At 34.6% G+C, this 24,181-nt stretch overlaps 1 protein-coding gene across 18 annotated transcripts in view; it reads right to left on the bottom strand.

Moving 5' to 3' along the window:
- ANKRD28 (ankyrin repeat domain 28) overlaps positions 1-24,181 on the bottom strand; it is a 263,653-nt gene that overhangs the window by 9,644 nt on the left and 229,828 nt on the right. For all 18 annotated transcript variants that reach the window (XM_077130054.1, XM_077130056.1, XM_077130060.1 and 15 more), the window contains 10 exons: positions 14,880-14,991; positions 14,153-14,179; positions 13,516-13,590; positions 10,725-10,926; positions 8,208-8,295; positions 7,846-7,963; positions 7,084-7,303; positions 988-1,075; positions 814-897; positions 91-236 (listed from right to left, as the gene is read on the bottom strand). In XM_077130054.1, the coding sequence (XP_076986169.1) occupies positions 91-236; positions 814-897; positions 988-1,075; positions 7,084-7,303; positions 7,846-7,963; positions 8,208-8,295; positions 10,725-10,926; positions 13,516-13,590; positions 14,153-14,179; positions 14,880-14,991 (1,160 nt within the window). The remainder of the gene's footprint in view (positions 1-90; positions 237-813; positions 898-987; positions 1,076-7,083; positions 7,304-7,845; positions 7,964-8,207; positions 8,296-10,724; positions 10,927-13,515; positions 13,591-14,152; positions 14,180-14,879; positions 14,992-24,181) is intronic.

Below are 24,181 nucleotides of genomic sequence, written 5' to 3'. Positions count from 1 at the left end.
GCTTGGGATCTCAGTTATGTTGTTATGCATAAACAACATGTATAAAATATGTGTATGTTTATGAATAAAATCCTTAAACAGTTTCTTTACCAACTGTATTTGTTTGTCCATTTTCTGCAGCCATCATTAGAGGTGTTTTCCCAGAAGAGTCCACAGAATTGACTTGAGCATTATGGCTGAGCAGCAGCTGTAAACACTCTACGTGGTCTGTGAAGGCAGCTGCATGCAGAGGAGTTCTGCAATATAAAGAAACTAAAATACATGACTAAATGTGAATGCCATATACTCTGGAAAAAAATATTCTTTTAATTTATGATGAAAAATTTTCAAGGATTATATTAGGCTATCCACCGCTTGAAAAGAAATAGGCTTAATGGAGCTTACTAATTTCTGCCACAGATATTTGTACTTTTAATAATAGAAAAGGCCTTAATTAAACTAGAACATGCATAACATAAATTATGAAATTACTAAAACAAAAAAAAATTATACTGTTAAAGGAAATTTTTAAAGAAATAAATTCTGACTCAAATATTGACATCTGTTACAACTGCTGGAGTCGCTTCTGGCCTTTATTCTATTCCTATTTAGAAAACTGTTAAATCTATTAGCAAGAATCTTTGGGTGACAAAGGTACTTCTTAAAACAATGGAAAATCTTTAAATTTCCAAATAAATTTAAAAGAGAGGAAGAATGGCTAAAACGGCTAAAAACCCCCCCTTTAATAATTCAAAATAATAGTAAAACTATTTAAGAATTCAAAATAATAGTAAAATAATAATAAAACTATTTCCTATAGAGTTGAATTCCTACCTTCCCTTTGAATCTGTAGCATTCACAATGCTGGCACCTAGAGTATCAATTAACATCTCAGCAGCACCTTCATTGTCATTTATCCTGTGTAAAGTAACAAGATGGTCACCCTCACAGTGGTGGAATATTTCATAAACATGCAAATCAAATCCGATTCATTCTGGCTTTACTTACACAGCACAATGCAATGGATTGAAGGCATTTCCTTCCATTTTCTGGAAAACTTCCTGTTCTAAAAGAAGTTCTACACAAGTCTCGTGACCTAAATAGGTAAACAAATATCAGACATCAAAACCAGTTCACTGAACAGACCCTTTCAACATGAAAAAGTTAGAATGGCCATAGCCCAAACACCCCTAAAGAGAGGGATAGAAAGATCAAAGGTGATGGTGGAGTTATACAGAGATGACAGGATTTAACAAATGAATATGAATGCTGCATCATTAAATTGATATCTCTTTTAGTCTATAGTATCTTAGAGCAGCTAGAAGTAAAAATCTAAAATCATGGAACTGTAACCCGTGTTAAACTCTGAAATACGTTCTACAACCAATTGCAGTGCTGTGCTCTGAAATTTATTGCTTTTTTGTATATATGCTAATTTTCAGAAAAAAGAAAGAAAAAAGTTGATTGTGATGATAAAAAAACATTCAAGCCTTCTAGCCTCCTATATTCTGGAGCAGCTAGAAGGAAAAATCTAAGAGGATCGTATAGTAGCCCATGACAAAACTCTGGGATCTGTCCTGTAACTACTTGTTGAAGAGTGTTTTGAAAACTATTGCTTTTTTACTTCTTTGCTTTGTATATATGTTATACTATACAATAAAGAAGTAAAAACAAAAACAAAAAACCAGTTCATTGAACCCATAAACATTAGTTTTAGGAGCTTTGTAATTCAAAGTACAAACTCAAGATTTGAAGTACAATAGCTTCTTTTGATAATTTACACAACTGGGATTATTTGGTTTTGCAACTTGCTTTCCACTTAATGAACTATATATGTATATCCTTGCATAATAACACATCTGTAGATACCTTATCAAATGCTTCAAAGAGTTTCATGGTATCAGAATGTATATGTGATCTAATATTTCTAATTATGGATTTCTAGGTGATCACTAGTTTTTTTTCCCCTTTGTGATATTTTTAAAATTATGACAATGAAGCATTCTGATACAGATCCTGGTGTATTCTTATAAGTTTATCCGTAAGATAATATCCTAGATATGATAATAATACACTAAAAGACAGGTATATCGACCGACTACTGATAGTTTTCAGGCCAATAGTTTTTACTTTTTAAATTTTTTTAAATACCAAAAAACACCAAACAAATGCAAACATTCCTATTTTGATCATTTCGTTCTACATATAACATCAGTAATTCACAATATCATCACATAGTTGCATATTCATCATCATGATCATTTCTTGGAACATTTGCATCTATTCAGAAAAAGAAAAAATGAAAACAGAAAAAAATTTATAAATACCATACCCCATACCCCTCCCTTTCATTGATCACTAGCATTCCTAACTCAATTTATTTTAACATTTGTCCCCCCTATTATTTATTTTTATTTCATATGTTCTACTTGTCTGTTGACAAGGTAGATAAAAGGAGCATCAGACACAAGGTTTTCACAATCACACAGTCACATTGTGAAAGCTGTATCATTATACAATAATCTTCAAGAAACATGGCTACTGGAACACAGCTCTACATTTTCAGGCAGTTCCCTCCAACCTCTGCATTACATCTTGAATAACAAGGTGATATCTACTTAATGTGTAAGAATAACCTCCAGGATAACCTCTCGACTCTGTTTGGAATCTCTCAGCCATTGACACTTATTTTGTCTCATTTCACTCTTCCCCCTCTTGGTCGAGAAGGTTTTCTCAATCCCTTGACACTGAGTCTCAGCTCATTCCAGGATTTCTGTCCCACGTTGCCAGGAAGGTCCACACCCCTGGGAGTCATGTCCCACTTAGACAGGGGGAGGGTGGTGAGTTTCCTTGTTGTGTTGGCTGAGAGAGACAGGCCACATTTGAGCAACAAAAGAGGTTCTCTTGGGAGTAACTCTTAGGCCTAATTTTAAGTAGGCTTGACTTATCCTTTGTGGGGTTAAGTTTCATATGAACAAACCCCAAGACTTGGAGCTCAGTCTATAGCTTTGTTTGTCTGCACTGCTTGTGAGAATATCAAGAATTCAACTTGGGGAAGTTGAATTTTCCTCTGTTTTCACCATCCCCCAAAGGGGACTTTGCAAATCCTTTTTTATTCACTGTTCAAATCACTCTGGGATTTATCGGGGCATCACTCTGGACTAACCAACAAAATATCATGTCCTACTCAAGGTTCCATAAGTCAATAGTTTTTAACGGCAATTTTGAAAACAGAAAAATCCAGATCTCAGATTTTCTTAATCTAAGTTTCAAAGCTAGGTTTTTAGCAAAAAACAGCTGCTGTACTAACTGTTGTGGAAAAAACTGCTGCTTCCCCCCTCCTTTTTTTTAAATTAGAGAAATTTAGGTTTACAGAAAAACCATGCAGAAAATTCAGACTTCCCATACATCCCCTCATATGCAGTTTTCCCTATTATTAATGTTTTGCATTAGCAAGGTACTTTTATTTCAAGTGATGGATCAATATTATTATAATTATATCACAGTTCACAGTTTACGATAGTGTTCACTGTTTGTGTTGCACTCACGTTTCTTTTTTTCTAGTATCGTACAGCTTCTTTCCTTCTGTTAGTTATTTAGGATCTACTTTAGGAACGCATAGGATTTGTACATAGTTTATTTTCATGGTTTATTATTTAGCTAAGAAAATGATACTACGGTTTCTAATCACTGTAACATTCTCAAACAATAGCTTTTATTAGTCTTTTTATCCTATAATTGTTCTTACTGGGAAAAGTAACTTTTAGGAAACTATAACATGTTCCATTTTTTGTCATTCCTTTTCCTTAATCCATTGGTTCTGTAGTAGGGTGATTTTGCCACTCAGGACATTCTGGCAACGTGTGGACACTTCTGCTTATTACACATGGGGGTGGGGTACTACTGGCATCTAGTGGGTAGAGGCCAGGGGTGCTGTTAAACATGATAATACAGCTCCTCACAACAAAGAATTATCTGGCCCAAAATGCAGACAGTTCTGAGTTGAGAAATGTTGCTTTTATCCCCTCTCTTTCATGTTAAACTCGTTACAAAGAAATAGTAATGGAAAGTTGTCCAGTATTGATTTAAAAGCCTTCCATTCTCCAGGTACAGCAGTTTCCAAAGTGTGGTCTGGGGAACTCTGGGGGTGATAAGAATGCAGTCATGGATATGAAAATCTTAGTGTCTTCTTTCAATCCAGTTATTAAATTTCTCACTAAATTTTTTTTTAAATAGCTATTTTTCATGAAAATGTTACTAACATGTAATGAGTTTACTCTAAAATAAATTAATAAATATCTTAAAATTTCTCAGTTTTAATTTCTAAAACAGTCACTATCAATAGTTATAACTCACATAAACAAAAGCTCTTTGGGGTTCACAGTAAGTTAAGTGTGAAGGGGTCCTGAGATCCACTATCTTAGTAGAGACCCTGAGAAAAGGGGGGCTCTTGGTTACCACTAGTAGTTTATTATTGCATATCAAGCTGACAATCTCCTCATTCTGTATGCCAGTTTACGAAAGACAGAAGGATAAACTGGTCTTCTTGTGTTTTAGAGGGATATTCTGATGATGCTCTGAGTATCATAAAAATGGATCCATTTAATAAAGGACCAAATAAGTACTTTAAGTTCTGTGATTGAATGACTACATAACACTAAAATTTTGAAGTTTACAAAGTAAAACCAGTTCTTTTCTAAAAACTTGGTCATCATTTGAGAGAAAGGCTATTTTCTGTTCTGTTGAACTGCTTCCCATTTTCTTCTCAGCTGCACAATAATTACCAAAGTAAAACCCTTTTACATATTTTGCTCTCAGAATGCCAAATTATAAAACAGGATTTTGGCTGAAAATGTTATTCTTTACAGTAATGCCTATGTAGTCTCCTACTGCACACAGCTAACAGGTTTAATTCCTTCCAGCTTAATTCATAATCGCAATTTTGCTACAATTTGGAAATTAAACACATCTGATGATTTCTAAATGGCAACCAGGCAAACAAGTTTATGCAAAATTCTTTCTCTTGTACAAAACGTACTTAGAATCTAAATTAAGCACGGACAGAGTAAGAATTCACTTTAACAGAGTAAGAACTCACTTTAGGGAAAAAACGCTTTCCACACAGACCTGACAAGAAATATCGCAATAACAACTCTCCAAAAGGCATATATTACTAAGTATTTACAACTAAATGTTCTATGTTTTCTGAGGAAAAATACTCTTACTGTGTATTTACATAATAATTTTCACTGATACATACATATATATATATATATATATATATGTATATACATATATAAAAGAACAGTAAAAATCTATGCTTCAAAGCAGTTTTATAGCACTGACATATAAACCAAATCAATATCCGTGGATATTTTCCCATTTTTATATTAGATGTCTCAGGATTCCCTTATAAATCTAAAGTCATATTTCAAAAAACAAATCAGATTTTAACAGCAAAATGTAATATCTTCTCTAGCTTAGAACTAACCTTTAGTCACTTCATATACTCATTAAATACAAACTCTAACGATTGAAAAGGAAAAATGAGAAGAAGTCAAAACACAATTTACAATTTTCAAAACTGTTTTGGTTAAAGATCTGAGGTGGTAAAAATGACTGACTAAATTAAGCCTTTTGAACTAGCAATACATCAATCGATTAAAACTTTTAGTGGTACCATTAGAACTCAGAGTTGAAGGATGGCCAAAAGAAACTGGAGCAATCCTCAAGAGCCCAAAACTTTCTCACAACAGAACAGAATTCTCAACCTTAGCACAAAGATTGTTATGAAAATCAAATACTGTTTTTCAAAAATACTTATGGAAAACATTTAATTAAACTATAATTTTGCAATATTCAGACTTCTCCTTCTTCACCATAACTCAACAAGATTATCTGCCGAAGAATGGCTCCCAAAGACCCATGAAGCAGGAGAGTAAACCTTGACTTTCTGGCAAGACAGCTGAAATTTTAGAACCGATAATTAAGTGTTTTTCTTTTTGATTGAGTGGATAGTTATACAAAGGGGGTATTTATATTTTCTCTACATTTTGAGGGAAAGTTGTTAAAATAGTGATCTACAGTTTGTAGATATACCATCGTAACTGATTTAAATCTTATCGTACATTCAAATTCAAAACAAATTTTAAAAACCCTATTTCCTGCTAAAGCCCAAAACCCAAACTCTGATAGGCATGATACTTATATATATAATGTATCCAAGTGCTTTCTAAGATTATCAAATCTATGGCCCTACACTTGAAAAAATTAACCCACCATGCTTCATTAGTTAAATTATTTTAATTACTGACTCTTTCATAAGCCAAATTCGAAAAATAGCTTTATGTTCCCTGAATGATCTTTGTAGAGTTATAAAAAGAATAACTGACAGTGAGCCTTTAGGAAGCTAAAAATAAGTTATTTTTAATGCAAATTAACTCATGAAAATTTCCACTTTTATGATCTGTTAGGATTTTCATTCCTTTAAAACACTGAACACATGTTAGTGTTGATATAAGGATATTATCTTGTAATATGCTCAGAAAACATACCCAGATTTCAGTTTGGAATGTAATACATTTAATTTTTCCTACCTTTGTCTTTTTGACTCAATATAAGTGAACTCAGTAAAGGAACATATCAAAATACAAACATACCATATATATGAAAGCCTTTGGAAATAATACTACAAAAGCATCTTTAAAGAATGAAAAATACTTACTAAAGCAAAGGTGTGAAAAAGATTCTAAACTTAGTCATGGCTTATCTCAAAATACCTTTTTTTTTTTTAACATGGGCAGGCACTGGGAACTGAACCCGGGTCTCTGGCATGGCAGGCGAGAACTCTGCCTCCTGAGCAACCATGGCCTGACCTATTTCAAAATACCTTTTGACAAGTATTAGCTTGGCTTTAGCATGACAAGTAATAATAGTGAGATATAACTGCATAGTAGAATGTTCCTAACCTTTTTTTTTTCACTAACCTTAAACTTTAAGTTTGATATACAGTCATTCTTATTAGTACTGTAATATATTATAGTTAATTGTCTCTGTTCAGTACACAATAGGCAGCTAACGTAAGTTTGTATCTGTATACTTAACCGTTGTAGCAAGCCCAGTGAAGTGCTGTATATCCATGATTGTCTGCTATGGCTGGATTTGCATCCATAGATGCTGCTGACTGCAAAAGGGCTCCAAGAACACCAATGTGTCCACAGGCAGCTGACAAGTGTACGGGTGTCCGGCCCCTGCTATCTCGAAGTAAGCACTTAGCACCATGTTGAAGTAATGCATCTACACATTCTTCATGGCCTGTAACTGCCTGAAAGAAAAAACAATTGCCTACTGGGTACTACATATCAACTATAGATACTAAAAATTTTTTAAAGACTTTATTTACCATATCCTCCCCCACCAATTAAAGCCATGTTGAACTTCTTCATTTTAACATTTTCTGAGGAACTCATTCTTTTTATTGCAAGTGGTTCAACAATTCAGTTACAGCAGCTCTGCATGAAAATAGTGACAGAGCTTAAAATTCAATGAAAATAATGGCATTTCAAAGGTGAAAGAATTAAGACAAAAATGTATAAGAAAACAGTTGAGATAATTGTAACAAGACAAATTGACGTAATTCTACTTAATGCTTTAGGGTTTTAAAAATTTCTTCCAACATTACTGTTCTCTGAATTAATCTGAGCTTTATAGTTGTTCGAAATTGGGGGTCAAAAGCAAGATACTAAAGGAAACAATAAAGATTATTTGGTAAAAAATTAATGAAGAAAATAACATAGTCTAGTTCAGGTCTAGGTAATAAGTGGTCATGAAAGCTTCTGAAAAGGAAATAGGAATATTTCTACTTACCCCTCTATGCAATGCTGTCCGCCCCCATTTGTCTTTGGCATCTACATTTGCTCCTTTGTTCAGCAGTGAGTAAACACAGTCTGTGTGCCCATTGAGAACAGACAGCATCAGAGGAGTCCTAAACAACAACATGAATAGGTTGAGTGCTACCACTTAAGACTCTACTCTATGAATGACAAACAGTGTGATGGCTTGTTTTCTAAATATGCCTATGATACAACTTTAATTTATAGTATCCTTGGATTAAAAAACTATAGCTGATGTTACTAAGTTATGCACTTCGACAGCCTTACTACTACAGGGGTAAAAGTATGAGGATTAACAAACATCCTAAAAATAATTTAAAAATTAGTGAAACTTACTGTCCATTTCCATCTTGAATATCTACTGCATTCTGTGGCTCTGCATTTCCTATTAATAGTCGTAGGCATTCTGAATGACCATTTGTTGCTGTAAAGTTAAATTTTAAAATTCCAGTAATTATATTTAATGATAAAATTGTAAAAAGTACACCTTAGAGCACATCTTCCACACTACAATTAAGTCTTACTGAATTTAGTATGCAAGAAGGAAATATATCTACAGGTACAACAAAGAAGACTTGTACTGCTTTTGGTGATAAAATTAAATATATACACATAAATTTCTCATGGTAAATCATAGCAGGCACAGTCCCAGTAAATATATGTTCTCATCTACTTTGCAAATAGAATGCTCACTTTAGTTAGGTCTCTGGTGGTGGCAATGTAGTCAAGGAGGGTGGCCTGTTTCTAGTCATGATTAAACTAAGTCAATTATAGAATCCCATTGCTGTTTGTCAGCAAATGGTTTCAAAGGTGAGCACGTGAGTCAGTTCTGACCACTGACATGAAAGTAGTCTTGACTTCTGGGAAATATTTTTATCCTTGAAAGTAAAAAGCCCCCAATTCTTTCCTTATTTTGGGTATGGTTCTATAAAGAAGCAGTAGTCATCCTGCAACATGAGTGCAAAGGCAAGCAAATAATAGAGAATCTGATCCAGAGCTCTGGCACCATTGCTAAATCAATCCACCCTGGAACTATGTCTCTCTCTGGACGTTCTGTGTAAGAGTCTCCCTGTCACATTTAAGCCATGTTTAATTACTCTATTAACTACAGCTGAAAGAATTCCAATGGATGCATACATAACAAAAGAAAAACATGATTTATCAAAGAATGAATTCATGAGTCTGAGTACATAAATCTGGCAATGGTACAAGTAGAGGTCATCTAAAGAAAACAGTAAGCTTTTAAGAAAAATTTTATCTTCTGCCAAATTCAGGTCCTACCCAGTATATAACAAAGTTTAAAGAAATACATAAACCACACAGTGATGTAAAAAGGAATGTCAATCACCATTCTTCCTGAGAGATTACATACTAGTGAAAGCAAGCTGGATGCCTAATATACAATGCTCTGCCAGCAGCTCCCACAACTTAATAATCAGCAACACTGTCACATCACTTGGGAGTGGTTCAAGGAGACCTTATTTGACTCTTTCTTTTTTAATCAATACTCTTACCCTCAGTATTCAGGAGCTATTGAAGACTTTTTGTGTCATCTAAGTTCAATATTGAAAGCATCAAACATAGCATCACTGTGGGAAAAAATTATTACCCTCCAGAAAGAATCTAAATGATCTATTCATGCTTTATAAGATGCTCCTTAGCAGACCCCCATATTTGAAAGGTTTCTACAGAAGACCTAAGGTTTGCATTTATTGAACTGATAGGTGCTAACAGTACATGTAGCTTTTTTAGTGGCCAGGACTTAAGCTGGACTGTATGGCATTTGTTAACCCCTTCTGAGACTGGCTAGTATCTTTGATATTTTTCTAAGAATGAAAACACTCCACAGAAATGTTAAATAGCTCTGCAAATGACCTGTGGTCACAATACATTTTTTCTAGTTGCAGAATGATATATAACTTTATTCTTTTTCAGAATAAGATCATAGAAAATGATAGCATTTTGATAGCATTCTTACTCACATCATATAGCAGTTTATATATACTCATTTATTAGGGCTGTTAACCCACAATTAAAATATTTGTCTCTGAACTTTGTTGAATATCTGATAGTTTCTGAAAGGCTATTAGCTAGTTTCCTAACAACCAGAAACAAATCCGAGACTTATATTCAAATGCATTCTTAAGGATCACCTTATAAAAAGAGACTAAGTGAAATTATTTTATTAATTTAATTACATAAAGATAACCTTATTGTGGATAAGAAAAATATTTGGGTAGGATTTCTTCTTCAGTTGTAAAAGTCCTGGTTATTTGAAATGAATATTGCTTGGTATTCATTTCACTACCTAGTAGTACTTTCTGTAGAGTTGTTGTGAGCCTGCATCTGCTTGTGATATACAGCTGGTACCAAGTCATCACAACGACTTGGTTATAGATCTTTGAATTTTTATACAACTGCAATATGGCAAAGTCATATCATGGAGTAGTTTCTATACAAAGCAGTGCTCTATAAATCTTGTCTGAATAAATGTTTAATGCAAGTACACTGGTAGAGTAAGTCACAATGTACAGCAATTCTTAAATGAAAGTGCATACCAATTCAAAATAACTTCCATCAGAAGAAAGTAAAAAATACAGTATTATTTTGTGGATAACAGTATTTCAGAAGTAAGAGCATTACATAAATCCAATTTCTAAGGCAGATGATTTTTTTAATGTGATTATTATCTTGATGTTGGCTCTTCTCTGAGAATATAATCATTCTAACAACTAAAGTCAAACTGTTAAGACAATTACCACGTAATTGTTAACAAGTACTATAAAACACAAATTGAAAAAGAAAAGAAATTAGATGGAGTGGTCAATAAAATGTGCACAATATTTGGCATACCTGCAGCATGTATAGGCGTTCTTTTCAAAATGTAATCCTTTACTAAGATTGAAGCTCCCTGATTAATGAGTACATCCACACATTCAACATGGCCTTTAAATGCTGCAAGATCTAAGGGTGTCCTTCCACTACTGTTTCTTACATCAAGATCTAACAAAGACTGTACCAACACTTCCAGTGCTTGATGGTGACCATGATAGGCCTAGGAATAAATAAAAACATAAATTAAAACTATACATATTTAGACTGACTTTCCAAATACTTAAGAAAACGGAAAGGCAATAAGTAAACTTGTCTTCACATTTATTATTATAATACCTGAGTTAACCTAAAACTTCCATACTGAGAATTCAGAAAGTTAACTATAGATTTTTCAATAATTAATGTAGTAGGCTACAGGGTTAGGGAATGGGTATTCAGCAAATAGTAAAAGTTCATTTGACAGCTGATCTTTTCATGATTATATAATGCTTGTTCACTGCTGATAGTTAAGGGATATGTGAATGGGTTCAATTCCAAAGCCTGCATTCTTAACCATGGTAGAGTGTGTCACATTAACTCTCTGATAAAATTTTACGATACTTAAAATTACAGAGACAGCAGGCAACAGTGCTCGAGTCTTTCAGTTTCTCAAATTAACCCAACTACCCTCACCCCATAACATGTTACATCTCAAAAATAAACATTTCTTTAACAAAGAAATACACAGACTGAGCCTGGCTTGAATATCTCCAATGTATCAGGCATTGTACTAGCTGTATGACAGAACAAGAAGATTTGAAGTTTTGTCATACGTGTGCTTTAGAATGACAGAAGGGCTTTCCAGGTACAACATTAAAAAAAAAAGTATGTCAATGAACATATATTATTTACACTGGACTGGGTGCTGAGCAAGACATAAACAATTCTTAAGATAAATCCCAACATGAAAGTAATGTTCTGTCCAGTTCACATACTAACATTCTGCAGTTAAGGGATTGCTTTTCTGAAACCATTCTGTTTTGTACCTTACACAAGTCTGGTAACTTATCACATATGGGCTTTTCACAAGAAACCAAAAAACCTTTAAAACTCTACCAGTTTTGAGCTCTCATTGCTTCGAACCTGAAAAAAGATACTTAGCTAGAACAGGAAACCACACTGTATCAAAGGGCTTTCTTGTGGAAAATGTCAGAAAGTACTAGCAAGAGGTAAAGTTGCTCTGGGTTTTACTAATCTCTTTGATGCTTCTGTGTAGGAACTATGTTTGACTACCTAAAGACTAAAGTGACTAAAGGCCACTGAACTGTATTGTTCTAGGATCTCATCTGATCTTGTTCCTCAGTTACCAAGTTGGTGAGATTATGCTATGAAAAGAACTGACTTTGAGAAACAGAAGACAGCATAAAAAGAAGAAAAAGTAGAGAGCAAATATGGACAATTAGGAGCCATGATGCTATGCCACAGAGTACTTCCCCTCGTGTCCTTGTATAGGACTGAGAGCCAAAACCCACATGCGTGTATGTGCAAAATCAGGAATCAAGACCAGGATGCTTAAGCTTCAGGCCAGTGTGCTTGCATTGCACCATGCTGTCCCTGGATGCTTAATACTTGGAAGGAAAACCACTTCAAGTGATTTCTGCAAACTTCCCAAGGATCCAAGGATCCAAGGATAGGCACAAAACTTCCCTGAAGTTCTAATTCCTCAGGTGTAACAGAAAATACATATCCTCATAGAGTTTTTCAGATAAGGTATTCAAAGACTTGACAAAGTGCTTAGGTCTGAATTCTAGTAAACGCTCAAGAAAATATAGCGCTAATTTAGGACGTTATTACGTTGGCACAAGAACTGCCTTGTCATCTGCTCAGACTTCATTTCTTGCCACCAACAATAAAATGGCTTTTTTCTCCGTGCTGGTTTTGCCCTATCAAATGAATTATTTACTATGCAAGTATGGAAAAGGAGGTATTATTTCCAAGGACCCAAAGGGTAAGGAAGTAGGTAGCTTTAGCATGCCTTATTTATTTAGAAGATGACAGGAAGAACTAGAGGGGGAAAAGGGACAGAAAGACACAGCAGAAAATTAAAGCTAAGTGTGTCAAAGTGTCAGGACACCTATAAGGAGAATATTAAGATACGAAAATTATTGTACAGGTGAGAAAAAACAACTAGGTAGATATATTTGTATGGCTCCATGTTAATTTAAGCACACCCTTCTAAACATTTCACTACAGTTAAAACAAGAGGTCTTACAAATAGCTAATGATAATACCCAATGTCCCAATTCTCAAAGTTTTACTTCCAATGCTAACATGTTACGTTTCAAAACAATTCTTTCAGCACAGAAAGAACTAGACTTGGCACAGCTTGAAATTTTCTAAGGTACTTCATTCCCTTATTTGGCTTAAAAAAATTATCACATTCTCCTCTAATTTCCTCCTTAATGAGTGACGTGGAGAAAAAAGTTTTAGAAGAATCTCGAGCTGGAAGAAGCACTATAGATCATGCAGACAGACCACTGAACACATAGTTTGCATTCCAAGATCACAAAATAAGCAGAAAGTTGTAGAAATACCACAGAAATCATAGTGTTACATCCTGTTAAGTGAGTTAGCAGCCATTCTACTAAGGCAGGAGGAGTTTTTAATTCATCGTCACAAGCATAGTATCTCCTTTAAGAGTAGGTCCTGGGAAACTTAAGCAGCATAAACCAGAGCACTAAAGAATTCTTTGAATTAAAAAAGTTTTAAAAGTTTTACTTCCATGGTAATTTATTTTCAATAAACCAGCCATCAAGTTGGTAGTACTCACAGCCAAGTGTAAAGGGCTTATTGTTGCTCTATTGTCTGAATCACTCAACATGTCTGTCCCCGAGGTTTCCATTAACTAAAAAAAGAAAGAGGCACTTTAAATGTCATATCACATGTTTAGATATTTTACAGCAGTTATTCTTTTCCCCCTTCAAGTTCAAATCCATCTCAGAGGAGAAATTTATATTTGAATATATATTAAAAAATCCTAGATCATTATAAAAACTTAACTCAGCAAGTATAAAGAACAGGACTATCCTGAAAGTGTGATAAAGATGACAACTTTGAGAGAAGGCTACAGACTAAGTTTGGGGGAAATGCTATTTAACCACCACCAAGTAAGCACTTCTGCCCTCCTCCTGCATCCATGATTTCTATATTTCTATCACTACCTTTGTTCTCAGGGATAGGTTAAAAAAAAAAAAAAGCTTCAGCTCTAGTGAAGGCAAAGAAATAAAATTGACTTTTCAAATTTCCAGGTTTGCAGGTGGTGTACCTCAAAAATACAACCATGTGCAGAATTAACTTGGAAAAGAAGGTTTATCAAATGGAAGAAATCTTATACTATTCTTTAGTCTATTCTCCAAATGTCAAATATAATAGTCTAAACAGTAGGGGAAAAATCAGCTCATACTTACAACGTCTAAGGGAGTTTCACTTGCAATCTGAAATGAAGTTCAAAACAAAAATCTTTAGTTGACAAAGTATTAGTTATACATTAAAGAGATAAATACTAACTTGCTGGTTTCCACTTTCAAATATCTTTAAAACTCATTCTCCTTGAATTTTATTTCCCCTTGAAGGGAAGAAAAGTTTAATATAATTCATGAAGTAAGTTTAAATAAAGGAATCTTTCACCTAAAGCATCTGTTACACATTTGAGTATGCTTTAACTTGTCTTGTCTCTTACTTTCTTTCTGGTTTAGCAAAGTAGGGTAAATGGTGTATATGTTCAGGAATGAGACCACACGTGAAATAAAAACTTACTATGCAGAAGTAGAGTCTCCTTTATCAGGAGAGACCCTTCCTCTCAGGGACATTTATTCTCATATAGTCACAGTTCTTTAGAAACTTCTGGAAAATATTTATTTAAAGGGACAGGGTAATTAAATCTTATAGACACAGACATGGAATAATATATGGGAAAAATTAAGAATTAAGTATCCTCTCCAGGGATCTAATTTCTTCCTATCTTCTTTTTTTTGAATGGGAAAAAGTGAACAAGAGAAATCTTACTGAGGCAAGTATTTATTTAAAATGTATATATATTTTGAAAATGTTTAAATGCTAAAGAGAATTTGTTTCTTATCCATTTATTCTCATTAGCATTACATTAATCCTTCCGCAAGAACTCAGGATTCTTACCAGCTGAAGACACAGACGGTGGCCATAAGCAGCTGAATAATGAACTGCATTGTATCCTTGCTTATCCCGGATCCCTGGATTTGCATCATTTCTTAATAAGTATTCCAGACACCTATATATAGTAACAACATATACAAAATTCTAAATCCTGCATTTTAATTAATGACAAAAACACACAATGAAATTAAAAACTGACAGGTTTTCTTACACTTAAATGATGCAGAAATCATAAATATATCGAGGCTATAGAAATCCATTACTTAAATGATATTGCCTAACAAATATCATAAAAATACAAACTAAATGCTCACAGAAGAATCTTTATTCAAAGCAGACACCTCCAAAGATGACCAACAGACATAGTCTATGTTAAAGCTATTTATTATATAGTCCCTATCTATGATACCACCTACTCTATTCAAACAATATCTGACAGGATTAAACTCTTAGTGGTGATGAGCATAAAATTTCTAGAAAGATTACTGCTTACCTATCTAGGGCACCTAGTGAGTGTAATTTCTTATCAGAAAGCTCAACAAAGATGTAAAAAAAAAAAAAAAAATCACCAAGTTGATGGAAAAACTAATGGTCAACGAGAGGGAGGGGTAAGGGATATGGTATGTATGAGTTTTTTCTTTTTATTTCTTTTTCTGGAGTGATGCAAATGTTCTAAAAAAAATGATCATGGTGATGAAAATACAACTATGTGATGACATGATGAACCATTAATTGTACACCATGTACAGAATGTTTGTATGTTAAAAATGTTTGTGTTTTTTGTTTGTATGTTTTGTCAATAAAAATATTAAAAAACAAAAACACCAAGAAACCAAGGTTAGAATTCAATGACCTTGAATTACAGGATAGACAAGTACACAGAGCCAGTAAAGTGGTAGGCAGGTAATAGGGAAGAGCTTTCCATAAGACATGCTCCACTTCATTCCTGTGCTATTTAAATATAAGAAAAATAATTTTAAAAGACACTATAAGGTTCATGGTTTGTTATGATGATAATAAATTTTATTTTTAACCAGTAAAAAAAAAGAGTACTAAATTAGAAATTAAGAGATTTGCCTCTAGACCTAGTTTGGTATCAGCGATCTTAATCTTGAGCAAGCTGTTTCATCTTTATGATGAAATGGCTCTTGTTTATTCATTTGATAAACAGGTACATCACTCTCATCAATAGACAGAACATCTAGACAGAGGATCAATACAGAAACAAAATGTGATAAATGAACTAGACCTACAAGATATATACAAAACAATGCACACTAAAACAGCAAGATATACATCCTTCTCCAGAGCTCATGGATCATTCTCCAGGACAGATAACATGTTGGGTCACAAAACAGGCCTCAATTAATTTAAAAAGACTGAAATTATACAAAACACTTTTTTTTTATTATAATGGAATGAAGCTGGAATTCAATTACCAGGCAGAGAATGGAAAATTCACAAATAAATGGAGGTTATACAATATACTCTTAAACAATCAGTGGGGTCAAAGAAGATATTGCAAGAGAAATCAGTAAATATCTCGAGATGAATGAAAACAGGAACATGACAGAACAAAAGTTACGGGAAGCTACAAAAGCACTGCTGAGAGGGATTTTACAGCTTACATTAAAAAAGAAGAGCTAAAATTAAAGATCTTACTGCATACCTGTATTAACTTAGAAAAAGAACAGCAAACTAATCCCAAAGCAAGCAGGAGAAAAGAAATAACAGACTAGGAAAAATAAATAAATAAATGAAATTGAGAATAAAAATACTGTAGAGAGAATTAACAAAACCAAAAGTGGATTCTTTGAGAAAATCAATAAAACTGACAAAACCTAAGCTAGTCTGACAGAAAAAAAGAGAGAAGTTTCAAATAAATAGTCAGAAATGAGAGGCAAGACGTTACTACCAACACCACAGAAATAAAAAAGATCATAAAAGGATACTATGAACATAAAAGGATGCTATGAACAACTGTATGCCAACAAACTAGACAATGTAGAAGAAATGCACATGAAAGGCATGCAAATTGAAAAAGAAGAAATAAGACTTTCAGTATTTGCAGATGACATGAACCTACATTTAGAAAATTTGGAAAAATCTATAAGCCAATAAACGAGTTCAGCGAAGTGGCAGGATACAAAATCAACAGGAGAAAATCATGTTTCTATGTATTAGTAATGAGTAAACTGAGGTGGAAATCACAAAAAAGAATTCCACTTACAACAGCAATTAAAAGAGTCAAATATCTAGGAATAAAGTCAACTAAAGGTGTAAAGGACTTGTACACAAACTAAAAAACATTGCTAAAAGAAATCAAAGAAGACCTAAATAAATGGAAGGGCATTCTGTGTTCATGAATTGGAATATTAAATACTGTTAAACTGTCAACTCTACACAAACTGATTTATAGATTCAACATGCAATCCCAATCAAAATTCCAATAGCCCACTTTGCAGGATTTGAAGCTCCAATTACCTAATTTATTTGGAATGGTAAAGGGCTCTGAATAGCTAAAAACATCTCAAAAAAGAAGTTGGAAGACTCAAACATCCTAACTTCTTTTTTGGGGGAAGGGTGCATGGTCCGGGAATCAAACCCGGGTCTCCTGCATGGAAGGCGAGCATTCTACCACTGAACCACCAGTGCACCTCAAACATCCTAACTTTAAAGCATATTAAAAAGCTACATTGGTTGAAAGAGCACGGTACAGCAGAAAGATAGAAATACTGATTAATGAAATTGAATTGAGAATTTAGAATTAGATCTTCACATCTGTTGTCAATTGATTTTTGACATGGTTGCAAAGTTTTCTCAACTAGGATAGAACAGCTTCTTCAACAAATAGTGCTGGAACACTGGATATCCACATCTAAGAAGACTGAAATAGGACCAAGAAGATTGAAAAAGGACCCCTATATCATATCATATACAAAATTAATTAAAAATGGATCAAAGATCTATATGTAAGAACCAGGATCATAACACTCCAAAAGAAAATGCAGGGAGGCATCGTCAAGATCAAGTGGTAAGCAATGCTTTCTTAGACTTGAAACCCAAAGCACAAGCAATGAAAGAAAAATTAGATAAGTAGGACCTCCTCAAATCTGAAGAACTTCTGTGCTTCAAAGGACGTTGTCAAAAAGGTGAAAAGGCAGTCAACTCAATGGAATAAAATATCTGGAAACCATATCCAAAAAGGATTTAAAATACAGACTACAGAAATTCTACAACTCAAAAATAAAAAGACAACTCACTTAAAAAATGGGCAAAAGACAAAGGTTTGACTTCCTGTATTTACAAAGAAATCATAGAACTCAACAACAAAAGAAAGAACAATCCAATTATAAAATGGACTAAAGATATGAATAGGCATTTTTCTCAAGAGCAAATACAGATGGCTCAAAAGCACATGAAGAGATGCTCATTTTCACTGGCTATCAGGGAAATGCAGATCAAGACTACAATGAGATACTACCTCACACCTACAAGGATGGCTGCTGTTAAACAAACAGGAAACTATAAATGTTGGAGAGGATGTAGAAAAACTGGGACATTTATGTACTGCTGGTGGGAATGTATAATGCAGTCACTGTGGAAGACCGTTTGGCAGTTCCTTAGTGTTCTAGTTTGCTAGCTGCCGGAATGCAACACACCAGAGACGGATTGGCTTTTAATAAATGGGGATTTATTTTGTTGGTTCTTCAGAGGAAAGGCAGCTAACTTTCCACTGAGGTTCTTTCTTACGTGGAAGGCACAGGATGGTCTCTGCTGGTCTTCTCTCCAGGCCCCTGGGTTCCAACAACTTTCCCCGGGGTAATTTCTTTCTCCATCTCCAAGGGCCTGGGCTGAGCTGCAAGTGCTGAGATGAGGAATGCCGAGCTGCTTAGCAGTGCTAGTTGCAATCTCCCATTTAAGCACCAGCCAATTAAGTCAGACATCACTCATTGCAGCAGACACGCCTCCTAGCTGACTGCAGATGTAATTGGCAACAGATGAGGTTCACGCACCATTGGCTTATGTCCTCAGCAACAAGACTAGGTATGCTCACCTGGCCAAGTTGACAACTGAATCTAACTAACACACTTAGGAAACTAAATATCGAGTTGCCCTATGACCCAGTAATAGCACTACTTGGTATATACCCAGAAGAGCTGAAAACAATGACACAGACAGACGTTTGCATATCGATGTTCATAGCAGCACTATTCACAATAGCCAAAAGATGGAAGCAAACCAAATGCCCATCAACAGACGAGTGGATGAACAAAATGTGGTATATACATACAATGGAATATTATGAGGCAGTAAGACAAAATGACTGCCTGAAGAACATAGCAAGATGGATGAGCCTTGAGGACATAATGCTGAGTGAAGTTAGCCAGACACAAAAGGACAGATACCGTATGACTCCACTTTTACGACCAGCATAAAGGTATAATCAGAGGCTTATAATACAGACTATGGGGGATTTAGAGATACATAGAAACTAGAGATGGGTGAGCCATTAGCAAATGAGATTGTACTCCAATGTAAGGAAATAGATAGGAGTGAAGGTGGTTCTCTAGTGGGACATTTGGTGAGGCAAAATAAGCCAGAAACAGACAAAAAAAACCAATGGTATGGTCACCTTTAGAAAATGCTTATAAGAAAACAGGGGCCTATACTGTAAACTTTTAGAGCAGACACATTAAGTTCAGAATGGTGATTATTATTTCTGGACTTCGAGAGGCTGTTGTATATATATATAAAACCTGATATTTAGAGATAAGAATGAAGCCGAACAGGTTGGGGTTAAAGTAATTCAGAACATAGGGGTAAGGAAGACAGTGTCTATATTTTAGAACCACACATACTCTTTGAGACCAATGGAAGAAAGATTTATTTGATCTGGAACTGAAATTTTCTGTAGTGTATAATCTAATTCAACCTATCTGGATAGCTCATTTGAACAACTGAAACACAGGAAGCACAGAATAAGAAAGAGGTCCTTAAAACCTGTATAGATTATTGTAATGCCTGCAAACATCCTAGAAACACAGTAAGTACAGAGTAAGAAAGGGGCCCTTTAATCCTGTATAGATAATTGTAATGCCTGGAAATATCCTAGAGCATATTAAGCAGATAATCAAAAGTATTGGCAACGTCGCCGGAGGGAAGAAAGACTATGGAACTATTAAACCTTACCATCAGGGAATCCCCTGTTACTGTGTTAAACTTTAGGGATACCCAAATCAATAGGCCATGCCCTGGATCATGAGGCTTACTCTTGTGTAGGTAGAGGAGAAACTCAGATGACCTATAGGCATGCCTAAGAGTTATTTCTGGATGACCTCTGTTGTTACTCAGATGTGGCTTCAGTTTCTCCAAGTCCAACTCTGCAAGTGAAATCATTGCCCTCTCAGCTACGTGGGACATAACACCCAGGGGTGAAAGTCTCCCTGGCAATGTGGGAGAGGACTCCCAGGGATGAATCTAGACGTAGCATCCTGGGATCAACAATTACATCCTGACCAAAAGGGGGGAAAGCAGTGTAATTAATAAAGTATCAAGGGCAGAGAGTTCACATAGGGTTGAGAGGCTACTCTGGAAGTTGCTCTTACACCCAGCTTATCCAGAATATCAGATAGTTCCATCTCTCTACCCCATATTAGTGACAGACCCTTCCAATATCAAACATTTAGAACTGCCATATCCCAAACAACCCCAAAGAGAGGTATGGAAAGATCAAAGATGATCGTGGAATTATACATAAAAGATAGGATTTAACAAATGAATATGAATACTGAATCAATACCTCTTTTAGTTTCCAATATTTTAGGGCAGTGAATCATTAATTAAATTGATATCTCTTTTAGTCTCCAGTATTTTAGAGCAGCTAGAAGTAAAAAATCTAAAATTGTGAAATGTAACCAATTCACATACTTGTAATTGTATGTGAATTGTAACCAATTCACATGCCCTTGATACTTTATTAATTATACTTCTTCCCCCCTTTTGGTCAGGATGTAATTGTTGATCCCAGGATGCCAGGTGAACTGTAATCATATGTCAAAGTCTGAAATATGTTCTATAACTAATTGTGGTGCTGTGCTTGGAAATTTACAGCTTTTATGTATATGTTATTGTTCACAAAAAAAAGGGAAAAAAATGTCAATTGTGATGATAAAAAGTATTTAAGCCCTCTAGCCTCCCATATTCTGGAGTAGCTAGAAGGAAAAATAAGAGAGGATCATACGGTAGCCCATGACAAACTCGGGGATCTATCCTGTAACTACTTTGTTTATTTCTTTGCTTTGTATGTGTATTATACAATAAAAAAAAGTTAAAAAAAAAGGGCAAAAGACCTGAACAGACATTTTTCTAAAGCAGAAATACAAATGGCCAGAAAGCACATGGAAAGATGCTTAACATCATTAGCTATAACGGAAATGCAAATCAAAATCACAAGATATGATATCATACCTGCTAGAATGCCTACTATTAAGCAAACAGAAAACTGCAAGTGTTTGAGAGGATGCGGAGAAATAGATTTATTCACTGTTGGCTGGGAATTAAAATAGTACGGCCACTGTAGAAGACAATTTACAGATTCCTTAGGAAGCTAAGTATAGAACTGACACATGGTCCAGCATTCCCACTATTAGGTTTATAATCAGAAGTAATGAAAGTGGGGATGTGAAGACATTTGCACACCGATGTTCTTAGAGGCATTACTTCCAATTGCCAAAAGATGGAAACAACCCAAGAGTTTGTCATCTGATGAGTGGATAAACAAAATGTGGTGTGTACATATGAAGGAATATTATCCAGCAGTAAGAAGGAATGAAGTCTCGATGTATGCAACAGCATGGATGACCCCCCAGGACAACATGTTGAGTGAAATAAGCTAGACAAAAAAGGACAAATATTGTATGATCTCACTAATAAGAACTAAAGATAACGAGCAAACTCACAGAGTTAATATCTAGAATACAGGTTACTCTAAGATAGAATAAGGGTAGAAAACAGGGAGGTGATGCTTAATTTGTGCAGAATTTTTAATAAGGTTGATTACAAATGTTGGCAAATTGATAGAGGTGATGGTCACACATTATATGAGTATAATTTACAGCCCTGAATCTTGCGTGTGATTGTGGCTGAAAGAGGAAATTTAGGGTCATGCATGTAATTAAACTAGAAGGGAAGTTTAAGGATGAGACATGAACATAACATAATGAACCCAGTTGTGGATAATGATATGGTTAATAGTAAATACAAGAATTTTTTCCATGAACTAGAAAAAATGCATGCCACTATTACAAGGTGTTAATAATAGGGTGGTATATGGGAAAAAATACAATTAATGCAAACTAAACTGTATAGTTAATAGTAACATTGTAATATTCTTTAACTGTAAAAAAAAGGCATTATATGAAAGCAAAATGTCAATAATAGAGGGCATAAGGGATATGGTTAATGCTCTTTTCGGAGAAAATGTTCTAAAATTTATTGTGATGAAAGGACAACTCTGTGATTAGACTGAGGGCCACTGATTATAGATGTTGGATGGATTGTATGGAATATGTACAAAACTGCTTTTCTCAAAAAAAGGTTATGTTTATTTTCTAAAGTAGGAGAATGTTCCAATGCATTATTTACAGTGACAAGTTTCAAATGTACAGTATTAATTATTTGAAATCATTTAAATTAGTATACATGAAGTAATTCTTATTTATTAATCAAAAAAAGAAAAGAAATTAACACAACATTTAGAAATCATTCCATTCTACATATGCACTCAGTAATTCTTAGTATCATCACATAGATGTATGATCATCATTTCTTAGTACATTTGCATTGATTTAGGAAAAGAACTAGCGAAACAGCAGAAAAAGATATAGAATGTTAATACAGAGAAGAGAATTAAAATAATAATAAAATATATATATATATATAAAAGGAAAAAGAAAAAAACAAAAACAAAAGATACAAACAAACAACTATAGTTCAGGTGCAGCGTCATTCAGTGTTTTAACCTAGTTACATTACACTTAGGTATTATTGTGCTGTCCATTTTTGAGTTTTTGTATCTAGTCCTGTTGCACAGTCTGTATCCCTTCAGCTCCAATTACCCATTATCTTACCCTGTTTCTAACTCCTGCTGGTCTCTGTTACCAATGATATATTCCAAGTTGATTCTCGAATGTCGGTTCACATCAGTGGGACCATACAGTATTTGTCCTTTAGTTTTTGGCTAGACTCACTCAGCATAATGTTCTCTAGGTCCATCCATGTTATTACATGCTTCATAAGTTTAGTCTGTCTTAAAGCTGCATAATATTCCATCGTAGGTATATGCCACAGTTTGTTTAGCCACTCGTCTGTTGATGGGCATTTTGGCTGTTTCCATCTCTTTGCAATTGTAAATAATGCTGCTATAAACATTGGTGTGCAAATGTCCATCTGTGTCTTTGCTCTTAAGTCCTTTGAGTAGATACCTAGCAGTGATATTGCTGGGTCGTAATCCATTCTGCCAGTCTATGTCTTTTGATTGGGGAATTCAGTCCATTAACTTTTAGTGTCATTACTGTCTGGATAATATTTTCCTCTACCATTTTGGCTTTTGTATTATATATATCATATCTGATTTTCCTTCTTTCTACACTTTACTCCATACCTCCCTCTTCTGTCTTTTCGTATCTGACTCTAGTGCTCCCTTTAGTATTTCTTGCAGAGCTGGTCTCTTGGTCACAAATTCTCTCAGTGACTTTTTGTCTATAAATGTTTTAATTTCTCCTTCATTTTTGAAGGACAATTTTGCTGGATATAGAAGTCTTGGTTGGCAGTTTTTCTCTTTTAGTAATTTAAATATATCATCCCACTGTCTTCTAGCTTCCATGGTTTCTGCTGAGAAATCTACACATAGTCTTATTGGGTTTCCCTTGTATGTGACGGATTGTTTTTCTCTTGCTGCTTTCAAGATCCTCTCTTTCTCTTTGACCTCTGACATTCTAACTAGTAATTGTCTTGGAGAACGCCTATTTGGGTCTCTTCTCTTTGGGGTGCGCTGCACTTCTTGGATCTGCAAATTTAGGTCTTTCATAAGAGTTGGGAAATTTTCAGTGATAATTTCTTCCATTAGCTTTGCTCCTCCTTTTCCCTTCTCTTCTCCTTCTGGGACACCCACAACACGTATATTTGTGCGCTTCATATTGTCATTCAGTTCCCTGATCCCCTGCTCAAGTTTTTCCATTCTTTTCCCTATAGTTTCTGTTTCTTTTTGGAATTCAGATGTTCCATCCTCCAGTTCACTAATT

Source organism: Tamandua tetradactyla, chromosome 15 (genome assembly GCF_023851605.1).
Source record: "Tamandua tetradactyla isolate mTamTet1 chromosome 15, mTamTet1.pri, whole genome shotgun sequence".
NCBI lineage: Eukaryota > Metazoa > Chordata > Mammalia > Pilosa > Myrmecophagidae > Tamandua > Tamandua tetradactyla.
This window is presented reverse-complemented; position numbering and strand designations above follow the sequence as displayed.